Source organism: Histomonas meleagridis (genome assembly GCF_020186115.1).
Source record: "Histomonas meleagridis strain 2922-C6/04-10x chromosome Unknown contig_9, whole genome shotgun sequence".
NCBI classification, from domain to species: domain Eukaryota; phylum Parabasalia; order Tritrichomonadida; family Dientamoebidae; genus Histomonas; species Histomonas meleagridis.
Window position 1 is genome coordinate 679,955 of NW_027150923.1, and position 18,117 is coordinate 698,071.

Genomic DNA, 18,117 nt, shown 5'->3' on the forward strand with positions numbered 1-18,117 from the left:
TTTACTTATATAATTTATTATTTCATAATAATATTTGGAAATTATTTAAATTATTTAGAACAGCACTTATGTGGGCATCTAAAGAAGGTCATATAGAAATAGTTAAATTACTTCTTGAACAAGAAGGAATTGATGTTAATGCTAAAGATATTTATTTGTTTTATTTAATATTTATTTTAATAATTTGGGATTTCAAAATAATATTTGGAAATTATTTAAATTATTTAAAACAGCACTTATTTTAGCATCTTGGAAAGGTCATACAGAAACAGTTAAATTACTTCTTGAACAAGAAGGAATTGATGTTAATGCTAAAGATATTTATTTGTTTTATTTAATATTTATTTTAATAATTTGGGATTTCAAAATAATATTTGGAAATTATTTAAATTATTTAAAACAGCACTTATTTTAGCATCTTGGAAAGGTCATACAGAAACAGTTAAATTACTTCTTGAACAAGAAGGAATTGATGTTAATGCTAAAGATATTTATTTGTTTTATTTAATATTTATTTTAATAATTTGGGATTTCAAAATAATATTTGGAAATTATTTAAATTATTTAAAACAGCACTTATTTGGGCATCTTCAAATGGTCATACAGAAATAGTTAAATTACTTCTTGAACAAGAAGGAATTGATATTAATGCTAAAAATATATATATTTATTTTAATAATTTAATATTTCAAAATAATATTTGGAAATTATTTAAATTATTTTGGACAGCACTTATTTTAGCATCTTGGAAAGGTCATACAGAAACAGTTAAATTACTTCTTGAACAAGAAGGAATTGATGTTAATGCTAAAGATATTTATTTGTTTTATTTAATATTTATTTTAATAATTTGGGATTTCAAAATAATATTTGGAAATTATTTATATTATTTCAAACAGCACTTATGTTAGCATCTGAAAATGGTTATATAGAAATAGTTAAATTACTTCTTGAACAAAAAGGAATTGATATTAATGCTAAAGATAATATTTACTTATATAATTTATTATTTCATAATAATATTTGGAAATTATTTAAATTATTTAGAACAGCACTTATTTGGGCATCTTCAAATGGTCATACAGAAATAGTTAAATTACTTCTTGAACAAGAATAAATTGATATTAATGCTAAAAATATTTTATAAAATATTGAAACCATTAATTATTCATAAAAGTTAACATTAACTATATAATGGTTTCTTATTCTAACGAGCATTTGTTAACCTTATCTATTTAATGTCACGCACTCCAATTTTTATGTACCAGTAAACCGAAATCTTTTTAGGGTAAGGGGCAAGAGCACACGGTGTTTGTCAATGTAGAGAAAATCCATAAGACTCGCATTTCCTGATAAAATTTATTCATGCTCTAAATTTATACAGAATAATAAAAATTTTTTTTCTTTTTACATGAAAATTTTTTTGTTATTCCATCTTTATATGAAAATATTTATGTTTTATTTCAAATATATAATTTGAAAAAATATAACAAATAAAAACATTCGTCAGATTAACAACATAGTTATAACATTGTAAAAAAAGATATTTTATCAAAAACTCGAAAAGATAAATGTACTTGTTGCTCCTTATACGAAAACTAGTAATTACTATTATCAAAATGTTACAGGAATTTTATTAATCTTAGCTTTACTACTCTATATATGAACGATAGCGGACCAAGCGGAAAGCCAGAAGAAAAACAAAAGGAACCCAATAAAGTCATTACTACAACAGATTCTTTGGTAGAAGAACCTAATTGTCAAAATGCTTATATGAAATTACTTTTGACAATTGAACAATTATAGTTATATTTAACAGAAAAGAATTTAGAATCATCAGTTCAACAAACAATGAAATTATTTGATTCAAATTTTCCATATACATTTATTTTTAACATATGCAAATTGGATCTCAAGAAGCATTTTGTTTAATTGATAAAATGATAGAACAAAATTTCATTTCAAACACCTGCACACACACATCATTCAAGCAGAATGTTATTTTTAAAAAATCGTTTTCTCTGACAATGATAGGTGTAAAGTAGTCAATTTTGCGTTTTTTAGCCTTGGAACAAAACCATTTATTATCTTTAAGGAAAGTTTTTCCTTAAATGGGATTTGAAAATAACATATGATTAATCATATGATGAACATGTGTTCATGAAATTACAAGAAATTTTTGTATGCCTTTCTCAAACAGGAATTTATAGATATCATATAACATATACATGTACATTCGGTGGCCAAAACAAAGCAACAAAGCGTCAATCACCCAAATGTGATTGTGGTGCATTTTTAAAATTTTTATAATTTAAAAATTCAGAAAATGAATATTCTTAAGAACTCATTCAAAAGTAGCACTTTTGTATTTCTGAGGGAATTTTGATATGAAAAATGATTGTTGGCAGGGCAAGAGATTTTGAAAATGGCAATCATGCCCCCGGTTGAAAGACACAAACCTGTTATGGAAAAGAAATCATGGTCTATTGTTATTTCAACAGTTTTGGTGATCTTAAAAGTGACATTTTCTTGTTCCAATTTTTGTGAGGATTTTGACAACCAAGCTACAGAAAAATCGATCGTTATTTATTTGATCTTTGAATGCAGTGGTCATTGAACTCTTCACCTTTATAAATGAGGCTCTACGAATCACCAGTTAACCATGATGAAATGATCAATGATGCCTATCCATCAAAGCCAAACGAAGAAGCTGGATGCTTAGTTTTTGAATCTCGTTACATCGACAAACTTGCTGATGAAGAAGATCCAAACTCAAAATACCAAGTTATTGATATTGTAGAAAACTTCAACCTTCAACCATATGACATGAAGAAGGCTGCATTCATGGGTTGGGCTAAGCAATTCATGCCAATGCGTAAGAAGCAACTTGAACAATCAAACCCAGGAGCTGTTGACACATTCATGGCAAACGCTAAGAAATTTGTTTCTTTCATTGCCAAACATTTTGCAGATTTCGAAGTTTACATGGGTCAATCTGGTGATCCTGATGACTACTTAATGTTTGCCAGAGAAGAGGAAGGTAAGATGGTCTTCTACTTCCTCGAATTGGCATGTGACAACTTCAAATGCTAAAATCTTTCTCAAATATGTTTTTGATTTTACTTTTATTTAAAGTTATCAGCGATTTATTTTATCTTGGACAAAATTAATTTTTTATGTACCAGAAGTAATAAGTTTATAATGTCTGATCAGATCAATTAATTAATCAAGTTTTAAGTTTAATATGGAGAAAGCATAAATATTTCATTTCTCCGATGCCGAAAAAATTTTTTATAGGTAGAGAGTTGATATTTACTAGTAAGTATAAGTTTATACTGCATATTGTGGTGGTGGAGCCTGATAAACAGGTGGTATGCTTTGGTTCTGTTGAGTGGTTGGATATGGAGCATAACCAGTATTTGGTGGAGGAGAGTATTGTATATATTCTTGTTTTCCATTTTTACTTGAAGAAGATGAACTTGATCTTTCCTCCTGCTGCTTCGCTGCGCAGTAGCATAAAACAATTACTACAATAATTGTGATTATAATACCCACAGCAATAATAATGCCAACAATCAGAAAAACAAGTTTTATTGTTGTAAATACTTGCTCAGCAACTGAACTCATGTCAAGCGTTTCAGTTGGTGTACGTGAACTAGTTATTGAAAAAAAGAAGAAGGCAAACATAAATTTTTTTACGCAAATTGAAATCAACTGTCATGTTTTAGTGGTTTATTTGAATGTGCAACCAGTCAACTCTTTCAATTAGGTGTTGAAAACCTCAGAAATAACAAAATTTTGTTCTTAGTTTGTCTTAAACGAAATTTCAAAAGGTTACACAAAAAACGGTGATTCCCTCTTTCTTGTGGTTTAGCCCACATTTACAACCTACCAGGGCAATACTACCATCTAATACATTGTACCTTTTTATTCTTTATAAAGCTTGAATCAAAAAGTTTTCTGTAATCACTTTTATTTTTGATTTTAGATCGTTTTCCAATTTAATAAGTAAATTGCTATTTCCAGTGGATCTAGTGGGATTCCTTTAAATTTACACCTTTGGTTTTGAATAAATTTCCAAATTTTATTTTCACCAAATTAGTTTCTGAACAAGATGAAAAGTGTGTGCGTCTCTTTATTTTTTTCCAATCCTATTAATAGGAGAAATAAACTTATTTCTGTGATAATCATTCTTTCATGATTTTTGAAACATGTGAATTGAAATAAAGACTTTTATAAAAGTATTAAAATGTCAGGCGTGTTTCAACTCATTAAAAATGGTGCAAAAATTGGAATGCAACTCATTAAGGAGAAAACAGGAGCAGCAAAAACATGGGATGATCCAGAGTTTGAAAATGCTATTAAAAAATTAAAAATCTTACAAGAAAGATTTGATAAATTCAAGGATTACACGCACACGATAGTCAAAACCCTTCAGGGTATTTGCTATATCACAGAAGATATGACAAAATCTTTTGATAATGTTGATAAACTTAGTGGATGTCAATCTTCAAAGATTGTCGCATCACATCAAACATTTTTTACTGATCTTAAAAAGCTAACTGAAGATTATTTTGTTGGTTCAGGGCAAGAAAAAATTTTAGACAGTATTAAAGAAATCTCAAATCGACTGGATAAACTTTCAGAATTAAAGGATGCTCAAAGACAGTCACAGCTCCTCTGTTATTCGTACCGTGACAAACTTGCCAATAAAGTTAGAGCTAATTCGCCAGAGGAAGAAATCCAAAAATATCAAATGAAATATGATGAATATTCGAAAATAATGGATAGACAAACGGAATCTTTCAAGAGTGAAATGAACGTACTTTGGGATCAACGATTTATACTTATGGAGCAACCCATGGATAAATTTGTTGAAGTCATATTTTCATTTTGCTTCAAGATTTATGGAGACCTGAACACTTTCCAAGGAGAATTTACTACAGAAGAACTCTATAAACAGTTTGAGCCTGAAGGCTTATGATTTGAAAAATTTATGTAAATAAATGTTTGATGACTTTCTAATTTAATTAAAACTGTTTCAAAGTATTTTTCTTGAGTTTTATTAACTTAATTTGATATTGGAAAATTAATGTATGAAAATATGTTTATTGAATAAATATTACTTAAGCTTTAATTTCCTGTTTCTTTGGGATGATGGCAAAATCCAGCATCATTTGTTTTTGTTTTTTCATTGGCTTTGACTGTAGTTGTTCAACTTCTGCTTGAATTGATTGCTTAAGTTGTGGATCAATACTCTGTGTGGAAGTATGTGGATGTATTGGTGCTTGACGGCATTTCCCATACCGATTTCCAATCGTGGCGCGAACAATGGCCTCAACTGAGAGAACATCTTGTTGGTTTGTTACAGTGATCTTTGTCAAATTTTCTAATACGGCGATTTTGTTCATACCGCGTTTGACTGCTACTACAAGTAAAATAGCAGCGACAAGTGCGGCACGATTTAAAGTTTGATCATTTGGAAATTCATTCTTAATATCCTCAAATATCTTTGAAGCTGTATGAGCATAACGGATAGGAATGTTTGCCATTAATGAAATTTGTTCAAATGTGAGATTGAATTCAACATTTAAAAGTTGTCTTATGTTTGAAATTTTAGACATAAATCCATCAAGCCTCAATCCAGACATATTTGCAAGGCGTTGAAGCCTTTCTTCTGTAGCTTGATTCTCTTTATAAAGTGCAAGTCCGACGCAGGCGCCTGGGTGTAAAACATTAGGAAAATCTCTTTGTAAATTTTTATAATAAAAAAGAGCATTATCTGCAACACGAATGCTTGTTTCAAGATCAGAAAGTCGACTTTGAAGAACATATGGTGAAATTATCTTCTTGTATGCGTGCATTGATTATTTTCCCGCCAAACATTATTATCGGTTTCATGACGTTAAGGAAGTTTTGACAATTCTTGGAAATGTTTGTCCAAAAAACAGTTTCATTACCACAGTTCCCAAGAGGATGCCATTTGATCACTGATCTTTTGATTAAAAATATTCCAGAAATATCAAAGTTCAAGGTCGGTTTAATGAATCTTTTCATCCAACATACAAGTGCTTCATTAACAATTAACGAAAATTGTTGCGATGAAGTAAGAACGGACTTAGAATCGTGGATGAATCGCGTTGTCCCAGAAGGAAATCATTGGGAACATCGATTTGAAGGAGCAGATGATATGCCAGCACACGCAAAATCTTCAATGATGGGTGTTTCGCTTAGCATTCCCATTACAGATGGTGCATTAAATTTAGGTACTTGGCAAGGAATTTATTTAAACGAGCACCGCAATCATGGAGGATCACGAAGCATTGTCATAACTATAACAGGCCAACCTAAATAAAGGTTTTTATAAGTGTTGTCGTCTTTAACATTTTTTGGTATTAGTACCAACTGTCTTTTTCTGTAAGCTTTTTGATATGTTCATTACTGTGAAAAATATTAAATTTGAAATTTTTTCTAGGTTTAGCAAAGCTTGTGTTTCTCAAATTAAAATGTTTATTTATGCAAGAAACATATATGTCAAAAAGATATCTTGATGTGATTTGAAATAAAATCATATATTAAAATAAAATAACATCAGAGGAATTAAAATTTGTTTTTAAATAAAAGATATATTCATGTCATTAAGGATATCATTCTTGTTTAAGCTAAAAATTACATCAAAAGTGACATCTATAGTTGGTCAGTTTGGAAAAATGTCACTTTTAACAGTATGCTAAGTATTGTTGGACTTTGCGGACCAGACTGGGTATTAATTGCTGCTGATTCTTCAGTTTCATCATCAATCATTTGTATGAGCGAAGAATATGATCGTATTGTCGAAGTAGACAAACGAAATGCTCTTGCTATGGCAGGAGAAACAGGTGATTCTCTTCAGTTATCAGAATATATCCAAGGAAATGTAGCACTTTACAAATATCGAAATGGTATTGAACTCAGTACAGAAGCAATGAGCCATTATATCCGAAGCATCATGGCAGAAGCCATTAGAAAGAATCCATATGAAGTCAACATGCTTCTTGGAGGATACGATGGAAAGCCTTCACTTTATTATATGGATTATCTTGGAACTCTTCAAAAGATCCCATTTGGTGCCCAAGGCTATTGCTCATATTTTGTTCTTTCTGTTTTCGACAAGTATTATAAACCGGGTATGACACTTGATGAAGGAAAAGAACTTATGAAAAAAGCATTAGATCAAATTAAACAGAGATTCACAATCGCCCCACATGGTTTCATTGTTAAACAAATCGATGCGAATGGAATCCAAAAGATTACAATCAATTGAGTAAAACTGATTTTTAATTTTTGACAAATTAAACATCAACGATTTTCTTTGTTAAAAAATAATGTTTGTAAAGCTTCATCCATCTATGTCTCTATAAGTTTCTTTATAAAAATTTAATAAAAGTACAAAATTATGATATCTATGTATGTAAAAAAATTTTTGATATTGATTATTTTGATGCCAAAAAGCTGTAAAGCCAAAGATGCATTCCCATTAATGTTTTGTTTGAGTTGATATACACATATTTTGTTTTAATAAATTGTGCTCCCAGCAAAGATTTTAGACTGAGATAAAAAACAAAAATTTTATTTTTCATGAATGAGAATGAAACTGAAATTTTAACATAAAAAATATAATAAAAAACATTTATTTTAGTGTAACAACATCAATTTTTTGATCAAATTGATTTTTCAGATCTATATATTGACCTTTCGCAATATTGTAACAATAGGATCCATCAATTTCATCCTTCAAAATCTGTTTTTGTGTGTTTCCCCATATTAATTTCAATAAATTTTTATTTTCTTTCATTGTGTATATTCCAATCAAATTATTTGGTTTCTGAATTTTATCCAAAAGTGCCACAAAATGATTACGTTTGTACTTGGTTAAAATCATTGAGATTTCTCTGATTTCTTCTGTCTTTTTTATAAACGATCGTATAATAATCATTATTTTAGAGAAATTGGGTGATATGCTAATGCTTTTTTCTTTCTTTATCGTACTTGGTTTAACATTTTCGAATGGAATAAACATTAATTTACTTTCATTTTTAACACTTTCTTCTAATTCAATGAATTCTGCAAGTGTATCATCTTCATAATCATCATAAATTTGTTTAATTGGTGATATAGTTAATGTATTTTCTTGTTTTGTCGGAGAATTAATTTTTATTTCGGTTCTTTGATTTATAGAATTTTCGATTTTTTGTTCATTTTTTTCTATGTTTGAATTAAATTGATAATTCTTTTTGGTTTTCTTTGTTGTTGCTTGTTCATTAAAGTCACTTTCTGTTAAATTTAAATGTTGTTCGTTTTTATTATTTTTATTTATTGAATTATCAATAGTTAAAGTTATGGCACTTGGATATTCTTTGTTATTGTCTGATGAATAATCATTTTGATTTAATTGTATTTCTTTAAATTTTGTACCATTTTTTTGCGGATTTTGTTGATTCTTAATTATTTTATTTTCGTTATGTTTTGGAATAAAATTATTTGATGAATAATTTTCATTATCTGATGAAAGGATTTGCTTTACTTGTTTATCATTACCATTATATGAATTTTGTTGAATATTTATTTTCTTTTGGTTCAAATTTGGATTTGAGGAATAATTTTCATTATCTGATGATGAATCAATTTTCTCTGATTGATTAGTATTTCTTTCTTTATGCTTTGGACGAATTTGTAAATTTTGGTGATTAATGATTTTCTGTTGTGTTGAATTTATAAAAACATCTGAAGAAGAATCATTTTTTTCTGATTGTTCATTATGTTTTGTATTAGTTTGTTGTTCATCGCTAAGATTTAGAATGAAGTTATCTGATGTATAATTTTTGTTATCTGATGAAATTTCTTTTGCTGGTTTTGTAATATTTTGTGAACTTTGTCGATTTTTTGTTTTCTTTTGATTTGAATTTGTATTTGTAAAATTATCTGATGAATAATTTTCGTTATCCGAAGAAGAAAGAAATTTTTCTAATTGTTTGTTTTCTTTTATATTATACTTTGTGTTTGGATGAGAACTTTGATGAGTATTATTTACTTTATTTAGATTAATATTATCTGAAGAATAATTTTCATTGTCTGATGAAGAAACAATTTTATAAAATTGTTTTTTATTTATCTTTGTAATATTTGTTTGCAAATTTTCCCTATTATTAATCTTCCTTTGTTTTGAATCTGGAGTTTTATTTATATAAACATTTGATGAAGAATCAATTTTTTCCAGTTGTTTAGTATCTCTTTTATAATGTCTTGGACTAATTTGTAAATTTTGTCGTTTGTTAATTACTTTATTTTCAATAATAATATCTGAGGAATAATTTTCATTATCTGGTGAATAAACATTTTTATTTATTTGTTTTGTATTTTGCTTTGTGTCATTTTTATATGATTTTTCGTGATTATTAATTTTCTTTCGTGCTGAATTTGGAGTCTTACTTATGAAGTTATCTGAAGAATAAATTTCATTATCTGTTGTAGAATCGATTTCTATGTACTGTGTTTTGTTTATTTTATTGACTTGTGGATTTGATTTTGTTTGTTTATTGTTTCCATATTTTTGCGTATTGTTTGAAACTTTATTTGTTTGATTTATTCTTGTTTCTTCTTTTGCTTTATTTCTTTTTCTATTTTCATAATAACTATTTTGTTTGTTTTTGTTAGGACTCACATTCGTATCAAGTTGACTTGAGCTAAATGTATATTTATTTTTAGTATTTGAAAACTGTGAATTGTATTTTGATTGGTAATAACTTGACTTTAAATCCTGATCAAAATCTTCAATTTCTTCTTCTTCATCAATATCAGAGTGTAATGGATCTTCTGATGATGAGGAAGATGATTGCAATCCTGAAAGATGAAGATAATACTCATTCATTTTTTGAAAATTAGATTCAACTGTTTCTTGTGAAGTTGAAAAATATGGCCGATTTTGAAGAAATTTGTTGTCTTTTTTGGGGCTCCTTCGAAAAATGATTTTTGGTGATTCATTAACTGGTAAAATTTGTTCGTCATAAATTTCTGATTTATTTTGTATTTCTTCAACTGGTTTCAATTGTCTTTTAATTTTTGGACTTTGAATGACTTTTTTCTTATTAATTGTATTTTGGGAATTGTTATTTGTGTAAAAATTACTTTTCATGTGAACTTGCATTTTTGTGTATGGTTCATCTTGTGTTTGATCTTTTTTCTGTGGAATCTCAAATGAAGATGTTAAATTAATTGATTTTTTTAATAGTTTTTGATTTACATCAGATGCACCATCTTTTTGAGTTCTATCTTTTTGTAGACTTCCAAATGTTTGACTAAAAGGTATTTGATCTTTTCTTGTAATTTCCACTTTAATCAATCTCTCATGAAATTTGCTTTGCTTTGCACTATTAGGAGGATACTCGATTTTTGAAATTTTGGATGTGACAATAAAGTAATTTGAATCTTCATTCTTCATTTTTTTATAGAGCTTTTTCCCAATAAAAAAACGTTTACTATAACGTACAGAATGTGAGTTCGTTAACAAGATAAATGAATATAAAAAGGTTTCTTTCTGATTCATATCGACAACAAATAGATCAAAAAATTGATAGTTTAATATTAAATTATAAAATAAATCAAAGGGGCGAGGAAAAATTACGTGGAAATCTTTCTATTGATTCCGAAATATCAAATATTACAGAAAATGATGCATTAAATCTATATAAGAAAAAATGTGTGGATTTAAAGTTAGCTCCAAATGAAGCTGGAGAGAAACGTTTTATTGAACAATTCATGAATTCAATTTCCAAAAAATCTCTTCATTTAACTGGACTTGGATTAGGTCCAAGATGCATTTCTGGTCTTGTTGAAATTCTTTATTCAAATCCCAAAATTGTATTTATTGATTTATCATTAAATAAATTTGGCAACGAAGGTGCAAACATAATTGGACAATACTTAATGACCAACCCATCTCTTATTTACTTAGATCTTAGATCAAATAGTATTGGTGTTACTGGTTGTACCAACTTATTTCTTGGACTTCGACAAAATTATCATATAACGCATCTTGACATATCAGCTGTTAATGGTATAGATCCTAATAGAGTTGGCACAGAAAGTTGCAAAGCACTTAGTGAAGTCATTGCATCAAGTCAAACCTTATCTAATTTGAATCTTTCAACATGTGGCATTACACCTGAAGGATGCAATTTTATTGGACCTTCTCTTGTTCAAAACACATCTTTAATGGTTTTAGATCTTTCTTCTAATCGTTTTGGCTCGATCGGTGCTAACAATTTATTTGCCTTAGATGGTTCTTTCGGATGTCTTTCCACTTTAAATCTTTCACGAAACGGAATTGGGAATAAAGCTTCACAAAGTATCTGTCATCAACTTGAAATTAGCAATACTTTGATGACTATTGATCTAAGTGAAAATGATCTTGGAAAACCTTTTTTAACACGACTTTATTCTGCCTTTCAAGCAGGTACCCAAGTACAGTCTCTTAATCTTTCTAATAATCGGTTTGGACCCGAATGTTCCGATTTGTTTCACATCATAATTCGCGATTTTCGTTCAATTAAAAATTTGAATTTATCATCGAATTCATTAAAGGACAATACGATTATACAATTATCTGATGCTCTTAAGCGAAACAATACAATAATTTCATTAGATCTTAGTCGTACTGATTGTTGTGATGATGGAGCATGTGCACTTAGTGGAGCAATTTCAACGCATTTATCATTACAAAGAATTTATTTAAGTTCCAATAAAATCACTGATCTTGGCGGAGTACCAATTGTTAAATCTTTAGGCGTTAATAATACGTTAATATCGATTTCATTAAAAAATAACGAATTAAAAGATGAAACAGGTAATGAACTATTAAAAGTACTTCAACAAAATCCTTCTGTTACTGATATTGATGTAAGTTATAATGATTTTAGTTATCGATGTTATGTTAAATTAACACAATCTATTGAAGAACATCGACATTCATTAAAGTCAAATGTTGAAGAAATTGCTAAGAAACATATAAATTACTTAAAAGAAGAAGAAAAGAAATTGTTCGATTTTAGAAACGAAATACAAAAACAAACAGAAAATGTTAACTCATTAATTAATGAAAAAGATTCAAAGAAAATTGATTTCACAGAATTAAAAAAGAAGAAAGAAAATGAAATAGAACAATGTAAACATGATCTTGATGAAATTACAGAAAAATATAAAATGATTACAAACGAAAGAAACGTTAAACAAGACGAATATAATTCGCAAAAATTGGAACTTGAGAACGTATATCAAAAAGAAGCTCTTGAATATAAAAAAATTTCTTCTAAAAAAATCGCTTTAAGTGATAAATTAAAACAATTAAAAAGTGAACAAAAAGCAAAAGAAATTGAAAACGCTCAAAAAATTGATGAATTAAAAGCAAAATTAAATGACGCAAGAGATCAATTAAGAGCTCAAATAGAAGATGCACTGTCTGCAAAGGAGTTTTATATCGAAAAGGAAAAAAGAGAATTGGAAGAGGCAAAGGCTTTGGAAAAGGAAAATAAAAAGAAAAGAAAAAAGAAAAAAGGGACAAAAACAAAGAAAAAGGAAAATGTCAGCGCGCTTACAACGCCATATATAACAAATAGGCCAGTAAATAATAGATCTATAGTAAGACCAAAAACTTCATTAGGAACAAGAAAAAGAGTGTAATTAATTTAATTTGTTAATAAAGTTTTAGAGAATGAATTTTTATTATATCACTTTATTTGTAATTTTATGATGAATATCCGTTCTGAAAATTTTTGTCTATAAATGATATGAATAACGATCCGAAATTTTAACGTTAAGCGATGAAAAACTTATGATTCTGAAACTTTTTGTTCAGTATTTCAACACATATAGAATATTATTTGAATCGTTTGTTTTTTACAATATCGAAAGAGTCAGAAATTTTCTGTTAAGTTTTTTTAATCATTTGCACTTTTGCATGATATCTTTATTTCTAATATTATTACATAACTATGTTCAAGCATTTGAATGGGATAATCGAACCAAGAAACTTACTATAAACAATCAAAGCGATTTTGCAAATATTACATCTATTAAGGATCAAATAAAATATCTTGAAATTGAAGGAAATAATGTTACATATATTCCAAGTGGTCAATTTACTGATGCTGAAGCACTTCAACATATTAATTTATCTGATTCTGTAAAAACAATTCAAGAAAATGCTTTTCGAAATTGCCAAAATTTAACAAACATTAAATTTGGTACAGGTTTATGTGAAATTTTAACATGTGCGTTTCAATCATGTTACTCTCTTCAATTCATCGATTTGCCTAAAAAAAATCTCACGATTGGTTCAAATGCATTTAATGAATGTTATTCTTTAACAAATGTTACAATTCCTTCAAGTCTTTTTTCATTAGATGGAACAGCTTTTGGTTCTTGTATAAGTTTAAAAAGCGTAACATTTGAAGAAAAAATAAATCTTACATCGATACCAGATAGCTGCTTTTATGGTTGTGGAAATTTAACAACTATTAATATACCTTCAAAAGTAACATCAATAGGAAGTCAAGCGTTTTATTCATGTTCAAGTTTACAAACTATTACATTACCCGAAGAAGTAACCGAAATCGGAAATCAAGCATTTTCAAGGTCTGGCATTACCTCATTTAATATCCCAAAATATTTGACTCAAATAGGATCATCTGTTTTCTCTCATTGTATGAAATTAAATGAAATAATAATGAATGAAAATTTAACATCAATAGCTCAATCTTTATTTTGTTCCTGTACATCACTAAAAACCATTAATATTCCGAATTTAATTCAAACAATTCAAGAAAATGCATTTGATGGATGTACATCTTTAACAAATATAACTGTTGGAACAGGAGTTACATCTATATCAAATTATGCATTTCGATATTGTGCAATCAAATCATTTAATATTCCTTCAGCAACAACATCTATAGGCAAATATGCATTTAGTTCTTGTTCAGAGCTTTCAACATTTACAATCACAGAAAATAGTAAATTAACATCAGTTGGAGAATATGCATTTTCACATACAGGAATAACTGAAATCATATTTCCAAAATCTCTTACATCTATTTCAGATAATGCATTTGAAAGTTGTTCAAATTTAAGTAAAATAGTTCTTGGAGATGTTAAAATAATTTCCGCAAGTTTATTTTATGATTGCGTGAGTCTATATTCTGTTACATTAGGAAATTCTATAAATGAAATTCGAGGTTATTCTTTTATGAATTGCAAAAAGCTTACGCAGATTACATTACCTAACACAGTCAAAAAAATTGGTAATTATGCTTTTAGTTCAGCCGGACTTATAACAATAACAGATGTAAAAAATGTTGAACAACTTGGAGAAAATGTGTTTGAGCATTGTGAATCATTAACAACTATTGATATTTCAAATATTAAAACAATTTCAAAGAATGCATTTTCTTGTTGTTTAGCATTAAAAACATGTGTAATTGGAAATTCACTTGCAACAATTGGAGAATGTGTATTCCAAAATTGCATATCTTTAACGACTATTCATATTCCAAGTACAACAACGTCAATAGGAAATATGTCATTTTCTAATACAGAATCATTGCAATCTATTGTAGTTGATTCATTTAACCAATACTATTGTAATTATTTAAATGATGGTGTACTATATAATCAAAAACTAACAGAATTGATTGCTTATCCTGGATCAAAACAAGGGGAATGTATTATACCAGATTCAATAAAAATTATTAAAAATCATGCATTTCATGGAAATAAAGGGGTGACACAATTATCGGGAGGTAAAAATTTGAAAACTATTGAAAATTATGCTTTTAGAAATGCAAGATTCATTAATATTACACTTCCTGATTCAATTGTAACCATTGGTGCTCACGCATTTGAAAATTGTAATTATATGAATACACTATATATAGGTTCAAAACTTCAAAGCATTGGTGATTATGCATTTAATTATTGTACAGCTCTAAGATGTTTATTTTATTATGGTACAAAAGAACCAACTTATGGTAAAGATCCTTTTGGACATGTAACACAACTAGTAAATTCAACAATTCAATGTTTAAATGAATATACAAGTAATACTTTTTGCGGATTTAATGTTCATTTTGGATCATTGACGGAATGTATTCCTGCAACTGGAACATTTTCATATTCAAATACATTTGCTCCATCTGATCCATTTACAGCATCAGCACCAGTCAATTGGGAACTTACTGCTATTCCTTATACATCTGTTGTACTTACAAAATATTCTGAAATTATAGGTTCATATACTACCCAAACAATTAGTTTTTTATATACAAATAATCAACAAACTTATATGCCAATTGAAACTCAAATGTATTATTATACTTTTGGCGAAACATTTGTTACAATGACGTTCTATGAATATTCATTCGCACCTAATCAAAATAATAATAATAAATCAAATGTTAAAATCGGCACAACAGAAATTGTTATTATTGTTATAACCATCACAATTGTACTAAGCTGTGTAGCTGTAATATTATTAACATTCTTCAGAAATCGAAAGAAGGCACTTGCTGCAATTCAAAACAATCAAAAAAATGAAACAAAAAATCAGGAACCTGTAAATGATAATAGTGATGAAATTTTTGATATTTAAGAGTAAACCTCATTTTTCTTTATTCTTTTATGTATAAGAATTATCATAAAATACACCATATTCATATGAAAGTAAATATAATTTTTTTTCCCCCCCCCCCCCTCATTTTATATATAAATAATTTTTTATTTTTTTGATATATATAAAAAAAAATGATTTAAAATTCTTATCAAATAAAATTTAAAAAATATCTAACAATAATAATATTTATTATCATTCTATTACTTTAATTTCATTGTACCATCTTTTCGCTTCTTCTTCGTTATCTATCATTGAGTCAAATTCAATTTCCGTTTGCGGTGTATATATTTTCATTAAATGCAGACCCAATTTTTTCATTTCTATATTTATTATTTCGATTTCTTCATTTGATGGCATTGGGAAAACAATTGTCATTTCTTTTGCCCAAATAATTTTAAACATTTTTTTATTTATTGTCATCATAGAAGGAAACACAGACAATGCAAATCTTTCTACGCACATCATATTAATAAAAGATTTATCTTTAAATGTACCACAATGCAATAAAATTGGCAAAAACCTCAAATTCGGCAAAATATTTCGAAACATTACTATTCTTTTATAAAAGATTAATTCGTTTTTTTCGTTAATTCTTTTCCGTAATAAATATAATGCTAAAGCAGATTCATCAATAGGTAATTTGATAATATCAGTAATTTGTAATTTCCCATTTATAATTCGAATTTTTCGATTGCCATCATCATCATAAAATCGAGTAGCTAATTGATAGAAAAAATATTCGTTTTGTATCATTTCGTTTTTCCCTTTAATTTCATATATAACACTTTGAGATGAGTTTAATATCGGATATTCAATAACATTATTCTCGAGTTGTGTACATGGGCCCATTACATTTCCAATTGTAAATTCATTGGATACGCGAAGATATGATGTAGTATCCCATGCAGTATCTTCATTAAATAATGAAATTAATGTAAATAATTGACCAAATGGAGCTATAACACCACTTGTGCTTAAGGAAAGTTCTTCAAGTTCACGAACAGGAGCTCGCTTAAAAACACTAAGTGAAATCGAGCGTCCAAGAAGAAGTTTTTTGAAAAAAATGTTTTTTAACTTTGAATCATTACATAATTCAGATGTGAAAAATATGACTCTCCCACCTATACCTTTACATATATCATTTATTAGATTCAAGGATTCAAGTGGATATGAGGGTCTTTCATTATTTATATGAATATGTGAGAGAACTCGAATAATTGATGACTTAGCTTCAGAGGAGTTTACAAAAAAAGTGTCGGCAGTGATATGCATCAATGTGAACTCATATTCAACAAAGCTTTGTATTGAACAGGTACGAAGATTGACAACCGAAACAGTGGAAGAAAAAAGAATAAGGCCAATTTCGTCGGTTGGACGGGAATTATTAAGAGATTCAGTAATGTTGGAAATTAATGTTTTAGATGAATTGGTGTTATTAAGAAGAAGGTTTTCATCAACAACAAAAAGAAAACAACGAGGCTTCCCATTGGAAGCATGGTTGGAACGAGGAGGAATTATATCATAAACAATGTGATGAAGTTCTGGTCTGTCATATTTAATGGTCATGTCATAAGGTGGAGTAAAGTGAATAATGGAATTGGTGGTGTGACAAAGTGGACATTCCCAGGATTTGAATTGAGAATTAACTATAACAAAAGGAGAAAGATATGACTTACAAGTAATACATCTTGGGATTGAATTTTTTCTACAATCTATTCCTGGAACATTAACATTTGGTGGAAGTGGACGGAAAATTAAAAATGGTGAAATTAATTTTGATATTTGTGATGTGACTGGATTTGGAATTGATTGTGAAATACTTCGAACAAACTCGGAGGTGCAAAAATCACTCTCCTTGAGTGAATTTACACTTTCGTTGATCGAAATATTTGAGTCTGAATTGCTCAAAATGTTTTGGATTTGGGGTACCCGAAAAATAAACGTACTTTCAAAAATAATTTTATTATTTTCCATTCATAAATTTATTCTTCAGAGAGTGTTTGCGCTTGAAGGTCATTAATTGGTAGACCAATTCCAGCACCTTCTTTTTCATGTGCAACAAAATTTGATAATGCATCGATCTCAATCAAAATACCAATTTGTTGGGTCCTATCCTTTAGGACTTTCTGTAAATCACTGACCTTCCTTTGATATTCTGCAGATGCCGAGATTTCATCTTTCCAACGATCAATAAACGCATCAATCCATGATAAAGCAGATTCTAGTGTGTTTGGATAACTTTGTATTTGGTGTGTAAAAGTTTTTAGAAATGGTGAAATTAAATTTGGTTGCATTTGATTGACCAAAAGAGGAATTTCTTCCTGTGGTTTTTTAAGAACAAATGACATCAGTGATTGATCACCACTTCTGATTGCCTGCTCTAAAAGTTGGGAACTTCCTTCAGTATTTTCAGACAT

The 18,117-nt window shown here is 28.3% G+C and overlaps 7 protein-coding genes across 7 annotated transcripts; 4 read left to right on the plus strand and 3 right to left on the minus strand.

Annotated features, from left to right (window-relative positions):
* Positions 1 to 2,634: 2,634 nt before the first annotated feature.
* Positions 2,635 to 3,093, plus strand: GO595_009429 (cytoplasmic protein; the record flags this gene model as incomplete). Its single annotated transcript, XM_067923114.1, has 1 exon — positions 2,635 to 3,093. One exon carries the CDS (start codon positions 2,635 to 2,637, stop codon positions 3,091 to 3,093), a length of 459 nt encoding a protein of 152 aa, XP_067770431.1.
* A 237-nt stretch (positions 3,094 to 3,330) lies between these two features.
* Positions 3,331 to 3,687, minus strand: GO595_009430 (uncharacterized protein; the record flags this gene model as incomplete). The annotated part of the gene is made up of 1 exon (XM_067923115.1): positions 3,331 to 3,687. One exon carries the CDS (start codon positions 3,685 to 3,687, stop codon positions 3,331 to 3,333), a length of 357 nt encoding a protein of 118 aa, XP_067770432.1.
* Positions 3,688 to 5,126: 1,439 nt separating this feature from the next.
* GO595_009431 (uncharacterized protein) lies at positions 5,127 to 5,864 on the minus strand (the record flags this gene model as incomplete). The annotated part of the gene is made up of 1 exon (XM_067923116.1): positions 5,127 to 5,864. The coding sequence occupies one exon, from the start codon at positions 5,862 to 5,864 to the stop codon at positions 5,127 to 5,129; it is 738 nt and encodes a 245-aa protein (XP_067770433.1).
* Positions 5,865 to 5,932: 68 nt separating this feature from the next.
* On the plus strand, positions 5,933 to 6,355 carry GO595_009432 (YjbQ family protein; the record flags this gene model as incomplete). The annotated part of the gene is made up of 1 exon (XM_067923117.1): positions 5,933 to 6,355. The coding sequence occupies one exon, from the start codon at positions 5,933 to 5,935 to the stop codon at positions 6,353 to 6,355; it is 423 nt and encodes a 140-aa protein (XP_067770434.1).
* A 372-nt stretch (positions 6,356 to 6,727) lies between these two features.
* Positions 6,728 to 7,303, plus strand: GO595_009433 (proteasome subunit beta type-2; the record flags this gene model as incomplete). The annotated part of the gene is made up of 1 exon (XM_067923118.1): positions 6,728 to 7,303. The coding sequence occupies one exon, from the start codon at positions 6,728 to 6,730 to the stop codon at positions 7,301 to 7,303; it is 576 nt and encodes a 191-aa protein (XP_067770435.1).
* A 3,491-nt stretch (positions 7,304 to 10,794) lies between these two features.
* GO595_009434 (Leucine Rich Repeat family protein) lies at positions 10,795 to 12,714 on the plus strand (the record flags this gene model as incomplete). The annotated part of the gene is made up of 1 exon (XM_067923119.1): positions 10,795 to 12,714. The coding sequence occupies one exon, from the start codon at positions 10,795 to 10,797 to the stop codon at positions 12,712 to 12,714; it is 1,920 nt and encodes a 639-aa protein (XP_067770436.1).
* A 4,968-nt stretch (positions 12,715 to 17,682) lies between these two features.
* GO595_009435 (uncharacterized protein) lies at positions 17,683 to 18,117 on the minus strand (the record flags this gene model as incomplete). Its single annotated transcript, XM_067923120.1, has 1 exon — positions 17,683 to 18,117. One exon carries the CDS (start codon positions 18,115 to 18,117, stop codon positions 17,683 to 17,685), a length of 435 nt encoding a protein of 144 aa, XP_067770437.1.